This window comes from Mesoplodon mirus, assembly GCF_964341445.2.
Source record: "Mesoplodon mirus genome assembly, chromosome: 3".
Classification (NCBI taxonomy): Eukaryota; Metazoa; Chordata; class Mammalia; order Artiodactyla; family Ziphiidae; genus Mesoplodon; species Mesoplodon mirus.
This window is the reverse complement of record NC_138978.1, coordinates 155,620,169-155,641,324: the sequence shown is the minus strand read 5'-3', so window position 1 is coordinate 155,641,324 and position 21,156 is coordinate 155,620,169. Positions and strand designations below refer to the sequence as shown.

General features: G+C 40.5%; 1 protein-coding gene across 1 annotated transcript in view; it reads right to left on the bottom strand.

Annotated features, from left to right (window-relative positions):
* The window catches only part of KCNK2 (potassium two pore domain channel subfamily K member 2), a 166,231-nt gene extending 164,339 nt beyond the window's left edge, over window positions 1-1,892 (bottom strand). The window contains exon 1 of the mRNA XM_082613764.1: window positions 1,649-1,892. Coding sequence (XP_082469890.1) covers window positions 1,649-1,697 — 49 coding nt within the window. The 5' untranslated portion in view covers window positions 1,698-1,892. The remainder of the gene's footprint in view (window positions 1-1,648) is intronic.
* Between the last annotated feature and the right edge of the window lie 19,264 nt (window positions 1,893-21,156).

The following is a 21,156-nucleotide window of genomic DNA, read 5'->3' as shown; positions in this document are numbered from 1 at the left end:
ATTTTCACCTGGCTACATACCCTGCCCTCTTGACTACCACTGTGAGTTAAATGTAGGCCTACCACAGCTGGAGTTCATAAAATAAATCATCTGTTGCCCATCGGAAAGAAGTTTTGCAAGCAAAGCTATGTGAAGCACCAGACCTAAGTAAGCAGTGTTGTATAATGATGACAGATAACAGAGGGCTCCTCAATCAGCAAAACCCTGAATGGTTCTGACTTTGAGGAGAAGTTGGAGCTCTGATGACTTAACTGAACCCCTGGCTCCAAGCGGAGACTCCACATACCTACAGCTCATTTCAGCAGTTTCCAATGGTTCAACCTGCTATAACAGGTATGTACACATTTTCCTCCTGATACAGTCAGCTGCTCCAAATAAAGCCACAAACTAGCAGACGCCTTTAACACGTGATATTCATAAAGGCAACTTCACCCAAAATTAGCACCTGATAAGTGTTTAATGTTTTAATTTTTTGAAACATGTTAACAAATGTTGATAACAGCTAAAATCACTGTCATCTGCTGTCTAGCCACTCCACCCCACCTGCAAGCTGCTTAGTGAGTCTCAGTGAAAAATAAAGGTCATAATCTAAAATTAAGCCATCTTTGGAATAAAAATAACAGAAAATCACATAGAAGCTCCATATTATCTCTCTGAAGGAAGCTTTCCAAGCGTTCTCTGAGCTCTCATATTTCTGATTTTTCACATCACTGGTTTCTGGTCTGCGGAACTGGAAAACACCAAAAGACTGTTTACCCTGATGCTCCCAAATCCTACTCCTAGATTGCAGTGCTAAACTAAGGTATTATTGATATAACATGCTTTGGGGGAAAGGGGACAGATTTTATTTTTTAAGATTGTGTCTGTGTGCTACTAAGCTAATACATTTCCTGATGGATTTTAATTCTTGTAAGCTATTGCCTTATTTTTTAATTAGCAAAAATATATATAATGCACATTTGGCAGGCAGAATGGGCAGAAACTAGTGAAATACCAAAATAAAAAACAACAGCCTTTCCCCTCGGTCTAATATGGGGAACCCTCTGGGTTTCCATCTCCACGTCGTTTGATGTATGATCATGAAGAGACGCTCCTTAGAACAAGGAATCAAAGATTCACCCCTTCCACACACTCTCCCGGCACCATCACTACCTCCCTTCTCTGCCCCCAGCACCTCACAGCGTCCTCTTAATCCTGGTCTCCCATCCTCACCCAGGTATGTCTTCTTCGTTCCCGGCCACAACTGACGACTCAATACCAGGAGAAATGAGCTTTTTTCAGCACCACTGCCTATACCACCACGCAACGGGCAACAAGTGTGACCAGGGTCAACATGCGTCCTGTCCGTCGGCTACTCCCAAGAGCTGACCCTCCTCCTCCTTCGGAAACTCCCCCAAGTGTCCCAAACCCATACCCAAGGCAGATGCAAAACCCCCAGGCACCAGCGGGAGAGTGGGGAGAAGCAGCCAGGAGAGGATCCGGGGATAGATTTGCCTCCAACCCCAGATTATGACCCAACACCTTGGACGGGAAACGAAGGTGGAAAACGTCCGCTTGCTGCCGGCGGGGCTTTTGCAGCCCTCCCCGGACTGGCTGGGGCTGAAAGCCCGCGGCGGGAGGTGGGGAAGGGGGTACCTGGGGGTCTCACCTTCTCCTGCTCTATGGCCGGGTCTCTCCCGCGAGGCGCTGGGAAGCATGAGGCATGCAGCATTCACAATGTTTTTGGGGGTTTTTTGTTTTGGTTTTTTGGTTTTTTTTTTTTTTTTAAAGACGGACTTGAAGCTTTTACAAACACGCCATTGTACTCACTTCTTATTCAGAGACGGGCTGCGCGCTCCGAGCTGCATGGGCAGGCATTTTCCCCGGCTTTGTTTTACAAGGTGGGGAGAGCGGGGCTGGACGCGGGAGGGAGGGTGGGGGGAGCGTGAGAAGAAACGGAATCGCGGGAAGGAGGGGACACCGGCGGTCCGGGCACAGGGCGAGGCCGAGGCCAAGTTGGGCTGGGGCGCCGCCGCCCCCGCGCGCGCCTGCGGCCGGGCCCGGGTCACCAGGAGAGCGCTGGCGACCCGGGTCCCGCGCCGGCCAGCAGCCGCCGCCGCCGCCGCGCTCTCCGCCCCGGGCTCCGCGCTGGCCGGGCCCCTGCGCTGCGCGGCGCGGGGGTGGTGGGTGCAGCCCGAGCCGCAGTGCGCCCCGGCGTCTTTGTGCGCGAGCCTCGTTCAGTCCCTCTTCGCATGTCTTTGTGCGTCTCCCAGGCAGAGCCCTCCGTGCCCCGGGGGTGGAGGTGGGGTGGAGGTGGCACGGTCTCAGCGCGCCCGGCGCCCTCCAGCCCGCAGCTCGGCCGCCCCCCGCCGCTCTCCCTTCCAGGCTCGCTCCTCTCGCCCCTCGCTAGTTCCTTTCCCTCCTTTCGGAACTCCCTCCCCTTCGCACCCCTCCCACACCCCACCCCGTCTCACCGCCTGGGCTCTCCTGGCCGCACCCCCTGCGAGCCCAACCCTCGCCTGCGTCTCCCTCGCCTCTTCCAAAGTACCCCTCAAGCCGCCTCCCCGCCTGGGGGCATAGCCAGTGGATTCACCTGCAGTCTCTCCTCCTTTCGGCCCCTTCCACTAACCCTGCCCCCTCCCTAGATTCTCACTCACGTTATCTGGCACAACAGGCTCCAGCCCATCTCCTTCCAAGTCGGGTCGCGGGGGTGTGGGACCGAGCTTTGGGGAGCGGGTTCCTGGACCCCAGCACGTGGGCATCCTGTCCTCCCTCCGACACCCCCCCCCGCCCCAGGGTTGTACAAAGACGTACACCTGAAACCCTTGGAGTGGGGGCGGTAATGAGGGTGCTGATTTCTTCCAGTCTGCGCTTGGATAAGGGTTATCAAGTCTCCACCAACCACCACCCCATCTCCAAGGGTGCTCGACCTAGGCAGCGAGCTCTGATGGGCAGAGTGTTGCACGAATGGGGAAAGCACCGGGAGCCAGAGTGAAGACATTTAGGGAGGCAAAGGGAACGGAAGAAAAATCTATTCGGTCCCAGGGCAAGACCCCTTTTGCTGGGAACAGAGGTTGCGAATGTGGTCGGTAAAGCAGCGGGGTGGGAGACCTCAGACCTCAGTCTGAACTCGGCGCTCCCCGCACACCTCCGCATCAGGATCCCAGCTTGGCAGGTACCAGACCCCGCCCAGACTAGCAGACGGCCGCGCGGGGACAGCTGAACTCCTGGCGACCCCGGTGCGGGAACCGAACCCGCAGAGGAAGGGGAGAAAGCGCACAGAGGATGGGTTGCAGCTGTAATGAGCGAGTCTTCTCACCGCACACATGATGTAGTGGAACTTCAGCTGGTTTGTAAGCTCTTTTCTTCCTTTCCACTTTCGCAGCGGCAATCCCCTGCTGACCTCCACCCTCCCACCTCCACCGCTGTGTGAGTTTATCTTCCAGAACCGCTGCTCGGTCAGACTGGAGTCTTTCCCCACTTAACAGGAGAATTTCGTAGCGAAAGCTATAGACGTGAAGGAGGTAAGGTAGAACAGAAAGACTGTCGATTGTAAAAAGAACGTTGTAAACCTTTCGCGAGGCTGTGGCCGTCTACGATTTGAAATGCCAAATTACTTTTTAAATTCCAGAATAGATTCAGCCGGCTGTCTCCTTCTTTCTCCTATTAAAAATGTCCTCCTTATTAGGAATTCCTTCCTGCTGGAATTGAAACATGTTTTTCTCGACTTCTGCTCTCAATAATAGTATAATCGGATGTCCTTTCTAAAATGTGAATCTGATCCTCTCACTTGCTGACTTAAAACCGTTTTAGACTCTCTGGGTCACAGGTAATGTGCTTCCTGATCTGGCTTCTCTTTTTCATTCCTGACCTCCCTGGCTACTGTCATCTTCCGTCACACACCTTCCGCAGTCCTCTCTCCAACTTTACAGGACTAAGACACTGCATCAGTAGGGTTCTCCAGAGAAACAGAACAGATAAGATGTATTCGTGTGTATATAAATTTTATTTTAAGGAATTGGCTCACACAACCACGGGGGCTGTCAAGTCCATCTGAAATCCCTAGGGTAGTTCTGGAAAATCAGGCAAGAGTTAATGCTTCAGTCTTGAATTTCTTTTCTGGGAAACCTGTTTTTGCTCATAAGACCTTCAACTAATTATATGTGCGCTACCCACATCATCGAGGGTGATCTTTCCTTAAAGTCTGATTGTAGATGTTAACCACATCTACAAAATACCTCCACAGCAACACCTAGGTAAGTGTCTGATTAGATAATTGGGTGCTATAGCCTAGCCAAGTTGACACATCAAACTAACCATCACAGGTATTATCTTCCAGATCACCCAGCAGTTAAAGTTTCTCCTGAATCCTAGTCAGGTGTCTCACTATTTGCTTTCCAGGACAACTTATGCTTCTATTTTTGCACTTGTCACATTGTGTTGTGCTTCTTTAAACTAGACTGTAAGCTCAGTTAGGACATAAACCATGTCTTTCTGTTCCCCGTAGTATCCACAGTAACCAGTGACTAGCGCTAAATAGATGTTTGATAAACACCTGAATGAAAGTGAGATTGCAGACATCATTTATCTGGCCTCCTTCTAGATATTTGGAACTAGGTATCTTACCTTTATAGGAAATGAGATAAATCCACCACTTACAGAATCATTTTCTACCCTATCACAGGCTTTTTGTTCTCCGAGTAAAATGATCCCAAACACTTTGAGTATTCTTTTTTTTTTTTTTTTCACTTTTCCCCTTTTGCTCGGTGATTCTTTTTTGTTCCATCTGGGTCTTTTGCAAATTTAGCCACACCTTGCTAAGCACTGGTCCTCTGTCCAACTGGCTAATACTTACTGAAGTGTGGGATTAACTCATAGTTTAAATATGCCTGTGTAGTGCATCCCTTCCTCATGGGATGTAAGACTCACCACCAATCCCAAATGCTGATTTGCCATTTTCCCTCCTTTTCTCTATCAAGTCATGTGCGGCAGTGGCCCTCCATGTTCCCCTTGCATTATTCTCACATTAGGCACACATATATGTAGAGGGCTGAGAGTAGGGGGCCATGGATTTACTTTACAGAGACATTAAAATAAGATTTGAAAAAGAAACAAACAAAATTCCAAACTGTAGCATTAGCAGGAATCATTCCAACAAGCTAGCCTCAACCTCACAAATTATTCAAAAGAACCAAGAAACTAGTCCCCACACTGACTCTAGCCCTGCTTTCTACTGCAGCCCCTCAGAGCCCCCTCAATTAAAGACCCCTACCCCTTTAAGAGCCACCTTGCACTTACTCACTGTGTTTGAAGTAAGAGGGAAAAAAGGGGATAGACTAGTTTGTGTATCGTTGCAACTGGAGAAACAAGAAAATGGGATGGTTTATCCTGTTTAATTTTATGTCTGCATTTCTCATACATATAAATCCCACCAAACTGTCACAGAAAAACTAGATGGACACTTATTTCTTTCATGCTGCCAGACCCAGGCTACTCAACACCCATTAATTTTATTTTAATGGACAGGAAAACCTGAAATATGTAATAAAAAGATTTAGCGCCCCCAAATTCTATACTCCCCTCCTTCCAGTGCTTTCAGAGTTGCTGTTATGCATGCTCCAACTAGCAGCAAGAAATCTACAGGACTTCACTTTCATGTTCAGTTTCTTTTTTGACCTTGGCCTACTCATAGTTAAAACAAAAAGTAAAGAAAAAAAGAGCATGCCACTCTTTTCCATAATTCCATTCACACCTAGAATTTTGGAGTTAAGGTGACTTCTGTGGGTATCCTAACTCTGCCATTTATGAACAATGTGTGTTTGAGGGAGTCCCTTTGTCTGACCATCAGTTTCGTCATCTACCAAACAGGGATACTACACTGAACCCATAAGAGATCGTTGTAAGAATTAAACACATATATGTTTAACATTGTAGGTCCTCAAAAGAATTTCATTCTCTCTTGTGCTTGACCTAACCCAATGAACCAGGGGGCTCCCGGCCTAGCAAGACCACCAACAAATTCCAACTCTATAATAAATCTTGGCATTTATTTAATCTTCTGGATAACACAATTGCACAGGTCTAAGATGAGGAAGAATGAATCACTTTTGTCAAATATCTATTGAGTGCCTACCCAGTACCAAACAGGAGCTCTGTGGATATAGCAAGGTTGCTGCCTTCATTAAGCTTATGGTCTAGAGAGGGAAGGTGCTAAACAAACCTAAAATTAAAATTCTAATCAATGCAATAAGTAGAAGGTACAGCGTACAAGAGTATATAATGTTGGAGGGTCCGAAGGCCTGTCAAAAGAAGTGACATGACAGTTGAGCCCTGAAGATGAGCGTGGGTGGAGAGGAAGAGGCATAATGTAAGGAAAGAGCTTCCTCGGGAGAAGGAAGAACGTGTGGCAGGAAGAAGCTTGGAGAATTTGGGGAGCTCAGAGAGTGAGGGGTGGTGATAGACAGTGATCAAGCTAGAAAGGCAGGCAGAGACCAGGTCATAAGGCCTTGGATTTTAGTTAGTGGGACTTTGATGAATTTTCAGCAGAGCACTGACTTCATCAGATGACATTTAAAAGAAATCACTCTGGTTGCTACATGGAGAACAGACAGAAGGTGAACACAAATGAAAGCATGTAGACAGCGAGTTTAGATGCTATTGCTTTAGTCCAGGTGAGAGATTCATGGTGACTTGTATGGGAGTGGAAGAGAGGATATGAGAGGTGGCAGCATTAAATCAACAGGCCTCTGTGATCCACCGGGTGTGGGGAGTGAATGCTGAGGGAGAGGGTGGGCATTTTCCAAGAGGTTCTAGTTCATGCAAACTTAGAGAAGACAACAGTATAGGCAGTACTTCAGTGAAATGCCTGCTTGATGTGGTCCCTCCAGGGACACTTACCTTCCCCTCTTATGGCTGTTGTTTCTTGTGGGACTCATCCCTGATTGTCGGTGTCATGTGTGTCCTGGGTCTCAGCCAATACAGTCATGATTCCTCAGCCTTTCAATTGGTTTAGGCACAGGGCTGTGACCCACTCAGCCAATGGAACTTATGCCAGGGTTTCTGAGGAAAGAGACTTTCATGCTACATCACTGATCTTGAACCTGAAAGTCTTGGAGACTATTATGACAATAAGAGAAGAGAAGCTACCCGAGAATGGAGCCAGTACAGAGCAAATAGAACCAAAATGACCAGTTCTTTGTGACTACATTTTATCAATCACCTGTATCAAACTACACCATAAGCCATCCAAATTTTCTTTTTGTATAAGCCAAATTTGTCTTGAGATTTCTGATACTAGAAAGTCCTAATCAAAACATTACAAAGCAAGGAACTAGAGAAACTGAGAAATGATTTACCTATATGGGGTCTCTAAGTTGACCTCCAATGATTCCTGCCGCCTGGTATTCATGCCCTGTGTTATGAAACCCTCCAGCCCCCTTGAATGTGAGCTGCTAATGAACAGAATACATCGCAAGCAATGGGATGTCCCTTCCAAGGTTAGGTTATAAAAAGACTGTGGCTTCCCTCTTGTGTGTGCTCTCTCACTCTCTCTTGGATCTCTCACTCTGGTGGCAGCCAGCTGCCATGTCATAAGGCAGCCTTGAGGAGAGGCCCAGGTGAACCTGAAAGTGGATCTCCTGAGGTCTTCTAATAGCCATGTAAGTGAGCTTGGAGGCTTCCTTCCCCATTCGAGCCATGAGATCACTAGAGTCCTAGATAACGGCTTGAGTGCAGCCTCTTGAGAGACCCTGAGACAAAACCACCCAAGTAAGTTCCTTCCAAATTCTTGAGCCTCAAAAACTGTGAAATCACCTGGAGGAAAACACAGGCAGAACACTCTTTGACATAAATCATAGCAGTATTTTTTTGGATCCATCTCCTAGAGTAATGGAAATAAAAATAAACAAATGGTACCTAATTAAACTTAGCTTTTGAGTAACAAAGGAAACCATAAACAAAATGAAAAAACAACCTGCAGAATGGGAGAAAATATTTGCAAAACAATGCAACCAACAAGGGATTAATTTCCAAAATATACAGACAGCTCATACAACTCAATATCAAAAAAACAAACAACCCAATCAAAAAATGGGTGGAAGACCTAAACAGACATTTCTCCAGGGAAGACATACATATGGCCAAGAAACACATGAGAAGATGCTCAACATCACTAATTATTAGAGAAATGCAAATCAAAACTACAATGAGGTATCACCTCACTCTGGTCAGAATGGCCATCATCAAAAGTCTACAAATAATAAATGCTGGAGAGTGTGTGGAGAAAAGGGAACCCTCCTACACTGTTCCCGGGAATATAAACTGGTGCAGCCACTATGAAGAACAGTATGAAGGGTCCTTAAAAGACTAAAAATAGAGCTACCACATGATCCAGCAATCCCATTCCTGGGCATATATCCAGAAAAGATGAAAACTCTAATTCGAAAAACTACATACACCCCAGTGTTCACTGCAGTAACCAAGCTAGAGAAGCAACTTAAATGTCCATGAACAGATGAATGGATAGAGAAAATGTGGTGTATATATACACAATGGAATACTACTCAGCCATAAAAAAGAGTGAAATAACACCATTTGCAGCAACATGGATGGACCTAGAGGTTATCATACTAAGTGAAGTAAGTCAGAGAATGACAAATATCATATGATATCACTGATATGTGGAATCTAAAAAAAGTGAAACAAATGAATTTATTTATATAACAGAAATAGACTCACGGACATAGAAAGCAAATTTATGGTTACCAAAGGGGAAAGGTGAGGAGGAATAAATTAGGAGTTTGGGATTAAAAGATACACACTACTATATATAAAATGACAAACAACAAGGACCTATTGTATAGCACAGGGAACTATGTTCAATATCTTGTAATAACCTATAATAGAAAAGAATCTGAAAATAACTGAATCACTTTGCTGTACACCTAAAACTAATGCAACATTGTAAATCAACTGTACTTCAATTTAAAAAAATTTGTAAAAAACTGTAAGACCAAAAATGTTTCTTGTTCTCAGGTGCTAAGTTTTGGGGTAATTTGCTATACAGCAATAGATAATAATACAACCTCTAAGAGTTAAATTCCAAGTAAGCTTATAAAGTGTCAGTCAGACCTGAGTTATGCAAGTTACTTTAATAAGGCAATCCCTCAAAGGCCAAAATGCATTCATTTTGAAGTATTCATAAACCTAAAATTAGAATATGTCAGTCAGAAGGGAAGTTGGACATCATTAGAAGAATAGCAAAGGAAGCAAAGAGGTAGGTGTTAGAAGTGCCCATACAAGCATTGTCTCAAGCAGTAGGTTTCAAGCTTGAGTGTGCATCAGAATTGTGTGGAGTGCTTATAGGACACAGATTGTTGAGCCCAGTGCCAGAGTTTCTGAGGCATTATGTCTGGGGTGAGGCCTAAGAATTGGCATGAATAACAAGTTCCCAGGTGATGCTAATGCTGCTAGTCCAGGGAGCACACTTTACGAACCCTGGAGGAAAAGGAGGATTTGGGTTCACTCTGCTCTGATAGCTCACAGTCACAGAGGCGGTTTTTGCAGTGGTAAGAGATTGGGATAGATGACAACTCAGGCCCTCTGCCACCGTGGTTGGCAATCACAGCAGGCAGTGGTACATATCACCATTCACTCTCACTATTAAGCACCTTTTGTGCATCAGAAAGGCATTTTTCTAGCATTTGGGGATATACAGTAGCAAAGAAGACACACCAAATCTTTGTAATAATGGAGTTAAAATAAGGAAAGAATGACACTAGTAAAACCATGTACATGTCTATTTGTAAAACATCATTGAATTACTGAGTAGGTTTCAGATTAAAGTACCTCACCCTGAAAAATTTTTTTTAATTTCATTTTTTTCATAAAACTTTGCAAAATCAATCAAAATCAAGAGGTTCATTTTGTGAAAATTAAAGTCACTCTAAAATATATAACACTCAGCAATATCTTTTTTAATGGCTTTATAAATTTGCTTACTTTAAAGTAAACACATATACAAAAATATGAAGAAAGATAAGATTTTTAAATGTAAATAAGAATCTCTTTTATAATGGTAATTCTTTGTCCCATGTGATTTCAGTTTTAAAAATTTATGTAAGTCAAAACACCCAACTTTTGCATATAAACATCAGTTCTTTAATCAGTGTACACTTAAGTGTTAATTATGAAAGTAAGCTAATATTCATATATAATTTTGCTCAACAGGGAATAAGATTGACTAAGGGTGTTGTAAAGTAAAGAAATCCTCATAAAATGGTACTCTGTTATAATAGATTAAATTCAGAAAACATCAGAATTTACTTAGTTTACAAAGAGGAAATTCTACTCCAGATTTTCTTTCTCCTTTCAAAGTTGAGTATCATAAACTATCACTAGGAAATGAACATTTTGCTAATATGTATCTAGACTAACAATGAATTCAATAGATAATTTTTTAAGTCTGCCAGTATTAGGCAAACAAATTATATCAAATGTGGTGCTTTTTATTAAAATCAGGCATAAAATCCAGAGAGAACTAGCATTAAAATTTTTATTGATGGCTTTCATTACCTCCTGAATTTTCAGCACATCCAGTACCTTATTTAAAACTTATATTTGTTGTGAAGGTTTGCCAATCCAGCATTTTGCCTTCACCTGAGACTACAAATTCTGACACCAATGAAGAATAAATCAATTCAATTTCTCTTCTAAAATTAAGTCACAAGATATAAAGGCAATAAAAAAGCAGATGGAGAATGTGAGGATTTGGAATCTCCTAAAGATATTTATTAATGTGTTCAATAACCAAAGATCTTAATTTCACCATTTATGTATAGAATCTAGCTTTCCCTCATACCTTTTTGTGTCTATGATTACATGAGCACATACAAGCCTCGCTCAAGGCCATCTACTAAGTTTATGGAAGAACTGAGATTAAAAACACATGCATCACCCAAGGCAGGTTTGTTCTATAAGAAAGCGCTAAAACAAAGAAGAAAGCAGCTTTTGGTAGAATTTTTTAAGTTGTTAAGATGACTGTGTGATCTCTCCAAATTCTACAAAGTGATCAAGGCGAGAAGACTACCACCACCACCACCACCCGCCCCCAGGACCTTCACCAGTGGCCTCAACGCCACTGATCTCTGATCCATTCTCCATACTGCAGCCAGATGAAGTTTTTAAAATAAAATCTGGTTAAACTGAAGCCCTGATTAAAAGCATACACTAACTTCCCACTGCCTTCACCATAGAGACTAATAGGCTAAGGGCATTCCCAGGGTCTCAAAAATCCTTGCCCTGTGAATAATACCAGTAACAATAAGAACAGGAATCCTAACAATAGGTAACATCTAATGAATGAGGCATTTGTGCCAGCCCTTCTTTCAAGACCATTTCATTTACCACTTCGTTTACTCCTCATAACAACTATATGAGGTTATTATCCTCAGAGTAGTTAAAGTAACTTCCCCAAAGTAACATAGCTGGTAAATCGATACAACTACTATATAGGGCCCAGCTCACCAGCTTTTCTTCTCATTTCCAGTTTCTTGAGTATCCCCTACTCCTTCTTTCCTTAGAGCCTTAACACATACCAGTCCTTCTAGCCTAGACTGTGCCTGTTTCCCTCACTACTAGAAAATAACATACTATTTCTCTAGACCTCAGCTAAAGCATACCTTCCTCAGAAAATGCTCCATCACTTCCTAACAAGATCAGCCCACCACCCCAACATATACACTCTCATAGCACTCTGTACTCTCCCCTCATTATCCTGGTCACAAGTGTTATTAAACTACTTCTTCAGATTATTATTTAGTCACTGCCTGTATTAGTTTTCTAGGGCTGCCGTAACAATGTTCCAAAAACTCGGGTGGCTGAGAACACCAGAAATTTTGATCTCAGTTCTTGAGGCTAGAAATCAGAAATCAAGGTGTCAGCAGGGCCATGCCCCCTCTGACAGAACTAGGGGAGGATCCTTCCTTGCTGCTTCTAGCTTCTGGTATTTGCCGGTGATCCTTTGCATTCCCCGGCTTGTGTATACATCACCAATCCCATGGCCATCTTCTCCTTGTATGTCTTCACATTGTTTTCCCTGTTTGTGTCTGTCTCTCTGTCCCAATTTCTCCTTTTTTTAAAGGACACCTGTCATACTGGATTAGAGCCCATCCTAATAAGCTCATTTCAACTTAATTACCTCTGTAAAGACCCCTTTTCCCACTAATGTCACATTCTCAGGTACTAGGGTTAGGACTTCAATATACCTTTTGGTGGGGACACAATTCAACCTATAACATTGCCTATGAGACTAAAACAAGCTCCAAAAGAGAAGGGATCTTGTCATCTTATTCCTTAGCACAATATCTTACATATAGTAGGCACAAAAATCAATACTGATTAAATGAATGAAAGCCCATTATTAAGAGGTATTATTGAAAGAATCCTGCAGTTAATTAGGGCTCAGAATCGCTATGCCTATAGCATCAGGCAGGAACATACATCTACAAAGTGGGTCTAGTGAACCAGTGAACTGGAGGAGATATTCTAGTCATCTTTAGTTGATTACTGCCATGAAAGAACATAGATCAAGTGTGTTAGACCTTCCAATTTTCCAAGAGAAGTCAGATATCCAAATTGTTTTAGAAGAAACCTTTCAATTTCAAAATGGGGGCCACTAAATCAATTTTCAAAAATAAACGGTGATAATGGCAAATAAAACATATCTGTAGGCTTCACATGGTCCTGAGGCTCTCTGATTTCAGCCTCTGGGTTCAGGTAACATTAGATGCCCTGTGAGGTCATATCTGCAATGAAATGCAATGATTCCATTTTCTAGGCTATGGTAAGTGTTGAAACATTTCACTTCAATTGTAGTCATGTGGGGCTGGCACTAGGGTAAGGCTAGTGAGGCACTCCCCTGGGGCACAAAATTTAAAGGGGCATCAAAAACACAGCTAAATACTATTTTAATACAATAGTTTTTTAAATCAATATTAATGTGAAAAATTCATGATGAACAAAAAGTTCAAAATTTTAAATAAAGAGGATCCAACCCTGCACTGGCACAAGTTGGCCTCACTAGCCTCACCCTAGTCCTGGCTCTGCTGCCTTGTTTCACTGATACCCTCTCTGCTAGATCACACATGGGAATTCTCTTCTGTTGCATAAGCTCCCCTTTCCTGGAGCTCCAGGTACCATGCTATATTACAGAAGAAGCAACCCCTCACTCACCCAAAATTCTGTGCCCAAACATGCATTACTACACTGCACTGCACATAAGATGAAGTAACTTACACTTCCTGTGGATTCTCAAGTTTATCTCCTTCCTTTGAAAGAATGTATCTTGAACGCTGTTGTTTCTTCTCCTCTGAGATGGTCTAACTCACTTCTGATGAAATTTCCTTAATTATACTTTTCTCTCAAGTTTCAGCTTAATACCTGTTTACTTCTGCCACATGGCTATATGCTTCAGATTGGGATCTGGCTCTAGCCCTACAACAGCTTGCTAGTGGAGTCCAACAGATGCAGGTTAGTTACCATGGAATGTCCTTATGTTGGTTCAGCTTTCAGCTTGGAAATCACATCTGAAATGTTTTAAAGCTTGACAATACAGAGAGCACCATGACCTTTCCTAAGGAGCCACTCAAAATACAGACCTTCTCATCCATCATCACCACAAACCCCGCCATGAGATAATTAATGTGCACAATTGGGTAATAAATGAGGGCAAAATGTTAATTCCAGGTTGTCACAATCTCTATAAAGCTTTTCTCAAACCTTGACAGTCACAACATGTCAACATCACACCAGAACTAACACAGCCAATTATGCAAATATATTTATAAGCTGTCAAAGCACCCATTGGGAAAACAACTGGAACCAGCATAGAAACTTCACTACTACATAATCCCTGTAACTATAATTTGAATAAGAACAAGATATGATAAAGTCCCAAGTTCCTGTGAAATCTAGGTCTTTAGATATTAGAAAATAAAAAATATAGTTAGACAATTAATTTAATTTGATCAGGACAGTTGCCTGATCATATACCCTGACTATTCTTCTCTGTGAAACCTTCCCTGTTCTTTACCTCTGATAAATTTTATCACAATTGCTTATGGATCATTATATAAATTCATAGCACCTCTTACTCTTGTGTATACATTTGTCTCTATGTCCTGCTTTCTCTACTAGACTAAAGGCTCTCTGAAGACAACTATCTCATCTGAATTCTTTTTGATTTCTTAGAACACACAGTAGGTATGCAAATGTTTTTTGAATCGGTATGAATAAAAGACCACCACCATCCCAACACACACAAAATCACCAGCTCTTATGACTTTCAAAGAAGGATTTCATAACTGTGACATTTATCATCGAAAAGCATTTAATTCACATGAAGGTATTTTCAGTACATTGAAAGTCACTGTATTTCTTCCATGTCCTTTATTATCCCATATAATTCTATTATCACACAGATTCACATGAAGGTCAGCCTAGTCACTGGTAAAGACTGTGAGCTGCCTAGTTTCAAATCCAGGCCCAGCCACTTATTAGCCGTGCCTTATTTCCTCATCTGTGAAATGGGGGTGAAAAGTAGTCATCCTCAACTTGTTAATGAGACCTAAAAGAGTTAATGTTTGAAAAGTATTTAGAACAGTGCCCTAAATAGAGTAAGAACTCAGTAAACAATGATCTCTATTAATAGTATTATTCCCAGTGATAACACTAAATCATGGAGAGAGGGAAAGAAGATGGATCTGAGGTAAGAAGTGAAACAAAAAGGAAGAGGTCATTAATCTTCTGGGGCTTGGCCAGCAAACACCTGGAAGCTGGCTTTTAGGAACCAAATGAGCAATTGGGATTCAGGAAGGAAAAGACAGCTGCAAAAGATGGAGTCAAAGTCCAGCACTTCTGTTCTAGAAAGAAGAGAACTCTGCAACTCAGGCAGCTTCTTCCCAGGCAGGAAGCCTTTCCCCTTCCACCTGATGGGAGAGAAGTCCGTACCAGGATGTAGCCAACAAAGGTGGATAAGTGAGATCCAGCTGGATTAGGAAGGGAATAGTAGGTGGGTTCATAAGGCTGTACTGGGAGCCCAGAAACAGACTTAAAGGTCTCTTCTCATCGTTATAGATGTGGTGTTGCCACTTGCTTTATCATGCACATACTCAGATCTCCCTTTGGCTATGGCCCCAACGTTTTGGACTGTTGCTATCTGAAACTGGCCCTTAAATTGTGTTGACTTTACTTTCTATCTCCTTAGCAACTATAATTGCTTTAAATGCTTCCAGGTTTGCTTGATTTTTTTTTTCCCTTTCAATTGTTATCAATGTTGTTTTCTGGACACAAATAAAATTCTTCTTTTCCACAAACAGGTTTTTGGTTCAGGTACAACTTTTGGAACCCCAAGTTGTTTGGTTGCTAAGGGGACCAATGTATGCAAATAACATATAAATACAATAAGGGTCCTGGGAATGGAGTTTGCTATTGAGCCAACAGGTGTCATGTGTATTTACTCCTGTGACTCAGATATTGTACCTGTTCCCTCTTTGCAAATTTATCAGGGATCTCTCTTATTTTTCTCACCCTGGTATCATGTTATGCTCATTTTAATTAAAATTGAGATGTCAAACATTTACTGTTCTATTTTTAACAATTTTTGATGAAAATCTGTTAGTCACCAAGCACAGCTATGAATAGAACAAACTGCCTTTTTTTCCTGTTTTTATATCTACCCCAACAGCAGAATGCTGTTTTGTGGTAGTTTTTCTTTGGATGAAAGTTGGGTAGAAAAAAACTTTATTGTTTTCCATTAATATTTTCTCAAGAAGGGGAACCAACAGTGTGCTGTTCAGATTCCAAAATGCCTTGCCAACCTTCTTGGTAATTAACTATAGTGTTTCCTTTGCCTGAAGTGATGGATGTCATTTGCACCATCTTCATATGTGGCATTACATTCTTCATATATTGTATCCACATATTTTGGGCAATATAGATTTTAACTCCCCATGTCTTTCCTGCTACCCTTGACCCTGAACTCTGAGTTTAGGGTAAGTACTCTTTTACTATGATCCTATAACATACAGTAGGCATTCAGTAAAAATTGAACCATTGTTATTGTTTATATAGGGTTATACTTAAAGCTCTAGGGATTGGGTGGTAAAAATACAAAAACCTCTCTGTAGAGATTTATCTAGCTAGGAAAACAACATTTCCATGAAAAAAAAAAGAATCATAAAGACAGACCTAGAAGGGAATACAAAGAAAACATCTGCTAAGGTACATAGTAAATATTTATTTCAATATTGGCTTGGCCAAAAAGTTTGTTCAGGTTTTCCACAAGATGTTATGGAAAAACCTGAACGAATATTTTGGCCAACCCAATAAATTACATGGGAGCATATGCCAGTTATAGTTGAGGACCTCTCTTTGAGAATATTTTGTTAGCAATCCATTTGAAATATTAAATACGAAAATAAGTTATTTTAAAATTCAATTCGTAATGATTTCTTTTGTGTGTCATTAACCTGGTCTAGATTTTCTCAACGTTCAGCTAGTAAAGTCATCTCAGAGTCAGTCATTCCATTTAGAAACCATTATGTATAACATGATTGTGATTACCACAGACTACTGTGGGTATTTATTACATTTCTCTTTCTCCCTTGCCAGTGAGTTCCTTAGGGTAGGGACTGAGTCATCCTTATGTCACCCTCCCAAATGCCTAAAAGATAGTAGATTCTCAATAAAGGCTTGTTAAAATGAACTCAAGTACTTCAGCAACCTCAGAGACATTTTATTTATAAAAATTTTGCAAATTTTTAAGTATTAAATATTCCAAGAGAACCTAAAATAGCAAAAACCTGGATTTTAAAAGTACTAACATTTTGCCATATATGCTTCCGATATATTTTTCTCCTTTTTTGAAGAAAAACAGATTACAACCACAGTCCCAATTCACCCCAGCCCACTCCATTCCTTTCTTCTTTCTCCTTCCCTTAAAATAACTGCCTTCCTGGAGTTGGTGCTCATCCGTCTTGTGACTGTAAATGTATCCTTCTCATGTGCCTACGTAGCCATAAAAATATAAAGTATTTTAAAATTTACATAATTGGTATCATATTAAATGAATTCTTTTCAACTGGCTTTTTTTTTCATTTAAAACTTACATTGACAAGATTTATCATGTTGAGATATGCAGAGCTTTTTCAGAATGATCCATTTTCCCTGATCAAATTTAGAGTAAAATTCTTTATCATTTAAAATCTAATATTTGCCTTAGGTTATAAAAATGAAAGAAAGTCTTATGAATATGAAGCAAAGAGTCTCTTTGATGTCTTTTCACTCTGTCCAACTACCTTGGCCAGCCCTCTCTACTGACTGCTTTGTCAAAGCAAAAAATCCTGAGTTAAGAGCCAGGGATTAGAAATAATAAGCAAGGCATGAACTGTGCACACTGACCCGAAGATCCACTCCAAAAACTTCCCAGCAGTCACCAAATTCATACCCAGTTTAGAGCACTAGCAAGAAAAGGAAGTGGGGATTTCTCTTTTGAAATTTCAGAAGAGATATCTTTCTTTCCTTTCCTCTCAATTTTTCTTTCAAAGACATTTAACTTATTAATAGACAGACATGGCTATTAACTCAGGACATGGGTTGCTAATGCAAGTTGTCCAAATTTTCCCATCAAATAAGGATGTATAGAGTTTGTGAAAACAAAGCAGTGGCTTAGAAGAAGAGACTTGCTAGTTAATTACATGCACTATTTCCTAAAAGCATTTTCTAGACAAAGTCCCTTTTATCATTTGGCTCCTGGGTACTTAATTCTCATTTAATATGAAACTGAAACATTGAGTCATAATTTAACTCTAGTCAATAACCAGATGACTACTGCTAAGGAAAGAACTTTAGTTTTGAGCTCCTAAATGTTCCTATAAATATATTTAATATATTTCAATTCATGAATTAGATACTTGAGTTCATTTCTCACTTTTCATTCTTTTTTTTCCTCTAAAAATCTAGCTATGACTAAGGACCAATAAAAAGTCTTCTGGAAAAAACTTAAAGGGCACACTAAGTTTCTGTGTAACTTCTGGTTCATAGGTATGTGTACTTAAAGATACCCAAGTACAAAATCCAAACTTTGAAGACAGATAAAATAGATGGCAGCCCCTGGCTTTGTAAGAGGATTTATCTGAGCACCTCTTCAAATTAGAGTACCTCTAAAAATCTTGTTCCATTTTCAAAGTTTTGTTTACACAAAATTTTAAAAATACTTGCTTAAAGCATTAGATAAATCTCTATGGGTAAGAATGCAAAGCCTTGATAATATAATATCTAATCCCCCAAGTTAAAACTACTTTAAATAAGTGGTATATTGCAATACCTGCAAATTTATAATCCTTTATCACCTTTCATTTCCAAAGTTTCCCCACATAAAATAATAACCTAATCTGTTTGATAAAACACAGCTAATATTTAAACACTGAACCACAATATTGACAACCCACAAACACAATAAATAAAGAGGGTATATGGGGGGGGGAGCAATAGCAGAAAGAGGAAGATAGAACTTTTCTATTTTAAATTGCAAAGGAATTTAAATATAATTAATACAATTACCAGAGATGGACTTCAGCCTGAACTCTTGAATATTAAACTACCCTGCCCCCAGTGAAGCTTGGCCTTGATGTTTAAGAAAAGCAAAGTGGCCTCTGTTTTCCAGCTCCTGGAAGACCAGACTCAGCAGTAGTTTTTTGGGTTTTTTTTAACATCTTTATTGGAGTATAATTGCTTTACAATGGTGTGTTAGTTTCTGCTTTACAACAAAGTGAATCAGGAACATATATATATGTTCCCATATCTCTTCCCTCTTGCGTCTCCCTCCCTCCCACCCTCCCTATCCCACCGTTCTAGGTGGTCACAAAGCACCGAGCTGATCTCCCTGTTCAGCAGTAGTTTTGTTCTTCTTCCCTGACCCAAGTTCCAGTTGTACCTAGAGCAAGCCATGGCTTTCCCAGTTACCTGCATCCCTTTACGGAGCAGCTCAGTATCTGAGCAGTGAGGTCCCTAAAAGATAGTGGGCAAGTCCAAGCCTGTTGGAATCACCCAGGGAAGCAAACACTGTTCTAAACACTGGATTCTGCAGCCTCATCACCAAGGTGATGCAGCCAAATGTACTGTGTCTAGGACTTGGGCAGTTTCTGAATTTTCTGAACTATGTGAAATCCAGTTATTTATTTTCTTTGTTTGGATCCATCCATATTAAATACATACATAAGCTTTAAAAAATGCAAATTTGACACTTTTTGTCTCATTTATCAGGATAGTTCAGGTATTTCAGATAAATGTGGTATTTTAACTGTAATGAATCATGTAGAATCTCATTTCTCTAATTCTCTTTGCATGAGCACATGTGAATCTACATTGCTTACTTAGATTACCAAAAGAATGCTTAATAACATGATAGAGAGAGAGATAATAGATGATAGATGATAGACAGATGATAGATGATAGATAGATGATAGATGATAGATGATAGAAAGATGATAGATAGATGATAGATAGAAAGATGATAGATGATAGATAGGTAATAGATAGATGATAGACAGATGATAGATAGATGATAGAAAGATGATAGATAGAAAGATGATAGATGATAGATAGATAGATAGGTAATAGATAGATGATAGATAGATAGATAGATGATAGATAGATAGACGACAGATAAATAACAATGATTTTTTTTTCTCAGTCATGTTACCCCCACATCATGTTACTTTTCCTACTTTAGAACTCTGCTCAAAGGGACTTATCCATAAAACCTCCCTAGATACATTCTATGGGGCTCCTGCCACTCTGGTTACTTTTAAATTCTTACTTTTACAGATCCAACCAGCTGTTAATTTTGCTTTTCCTCTGAAAATATTGTGAAGGGAGGATTGTTCTAGTGGCTCTGTTTCTTTGTGTTCTTTCTCCATTTCCACATGGCACCCTATCCCCCAGGTTCCTAATGCATCCCAGGACCCTCAGTTATGATACTCCATTAGGGAAATGAAGGCTAGTATACCATTATATATGTTTCCTCTACTCTCTTCCCAATCAAAAGAGACCTGTTCTGCACACCATTCTTTCAGAGGATCCGGATTAAGAGATGACTAGCTAACATGATATTTTAATTGATGATGGGTAATTCTTTCAGGCAACATAGGTGCATCTAAAGGAAGTTTTCTACACAGAGCCTAATGGTAAAAATTTCGGTCATTATGGCAAGTTAGTAAAATAATTTCACCATCTGTAAAGGTGATTTTTAGAGTCTTACAAATTTTAAAGTATATGGTGACAGTCATAGTTTATAGGATTGGTCCAAATGTTTACTAATTGTTCATGAAGAAAAGTCTCACTAATCCCAACAAATTGGGAGGAAATACAAAACAAATTAAAGAAGAGCCAGTACTATTTTTCAGATAGTTTGAAGAAATGCTCCCTTCCCTTACTTAGCTCTCAGAATGGTGACAGCAGGCTTAAGTCACTTCCCCAGGCCAAGAATTAGGTAATTCCTCTATGGAGAAGTTGACACTCTCAAGAAGAAAAGTCAGTAGCTCACTGCCTGCCTGATCCCTAAAATAAGGCTCCCACTCAGAAACTCACCACTCCACAGGCACTCCCCACCACACACACATCGTTATCAGTTCTCATAAGTACAAATGGACCACCAGGGATCATCAAACGTAAGAGGAAATCCTTTAACACAAAAAAGAGCAAAACAATTTTAAAAAAATCTCAGGCGAACAGAGATAATCCAGAGACCAAAAGAAAATTTCGGAGAAACTGTAAGTATTATTCTGAGAGCTAAGAGAAGTAACTAGGTGAGGTAACAGATGTGATAATTAGCTTGATTGTGGTAATCATTTCCAATATACACTTATATAAAATCATGATTTTATACACCTTAAATATATACAATTTTTATTCATCAATTATACATCAATAAAATAAAATAAAGAAATAAACCTATCTTTTTAAGTGAAAATTCAATAAAATTAGTTATTCATCAAAAAAGGTAAGATTGCATCCACAAAATAACAGGAGGTTATAAAATAGGAACATACAGAGAACAAAAAGAAACTCTTGGAAATCAAAATCAAAATCTACTCTTGGAAAGCAGAAATTAAAAATTGC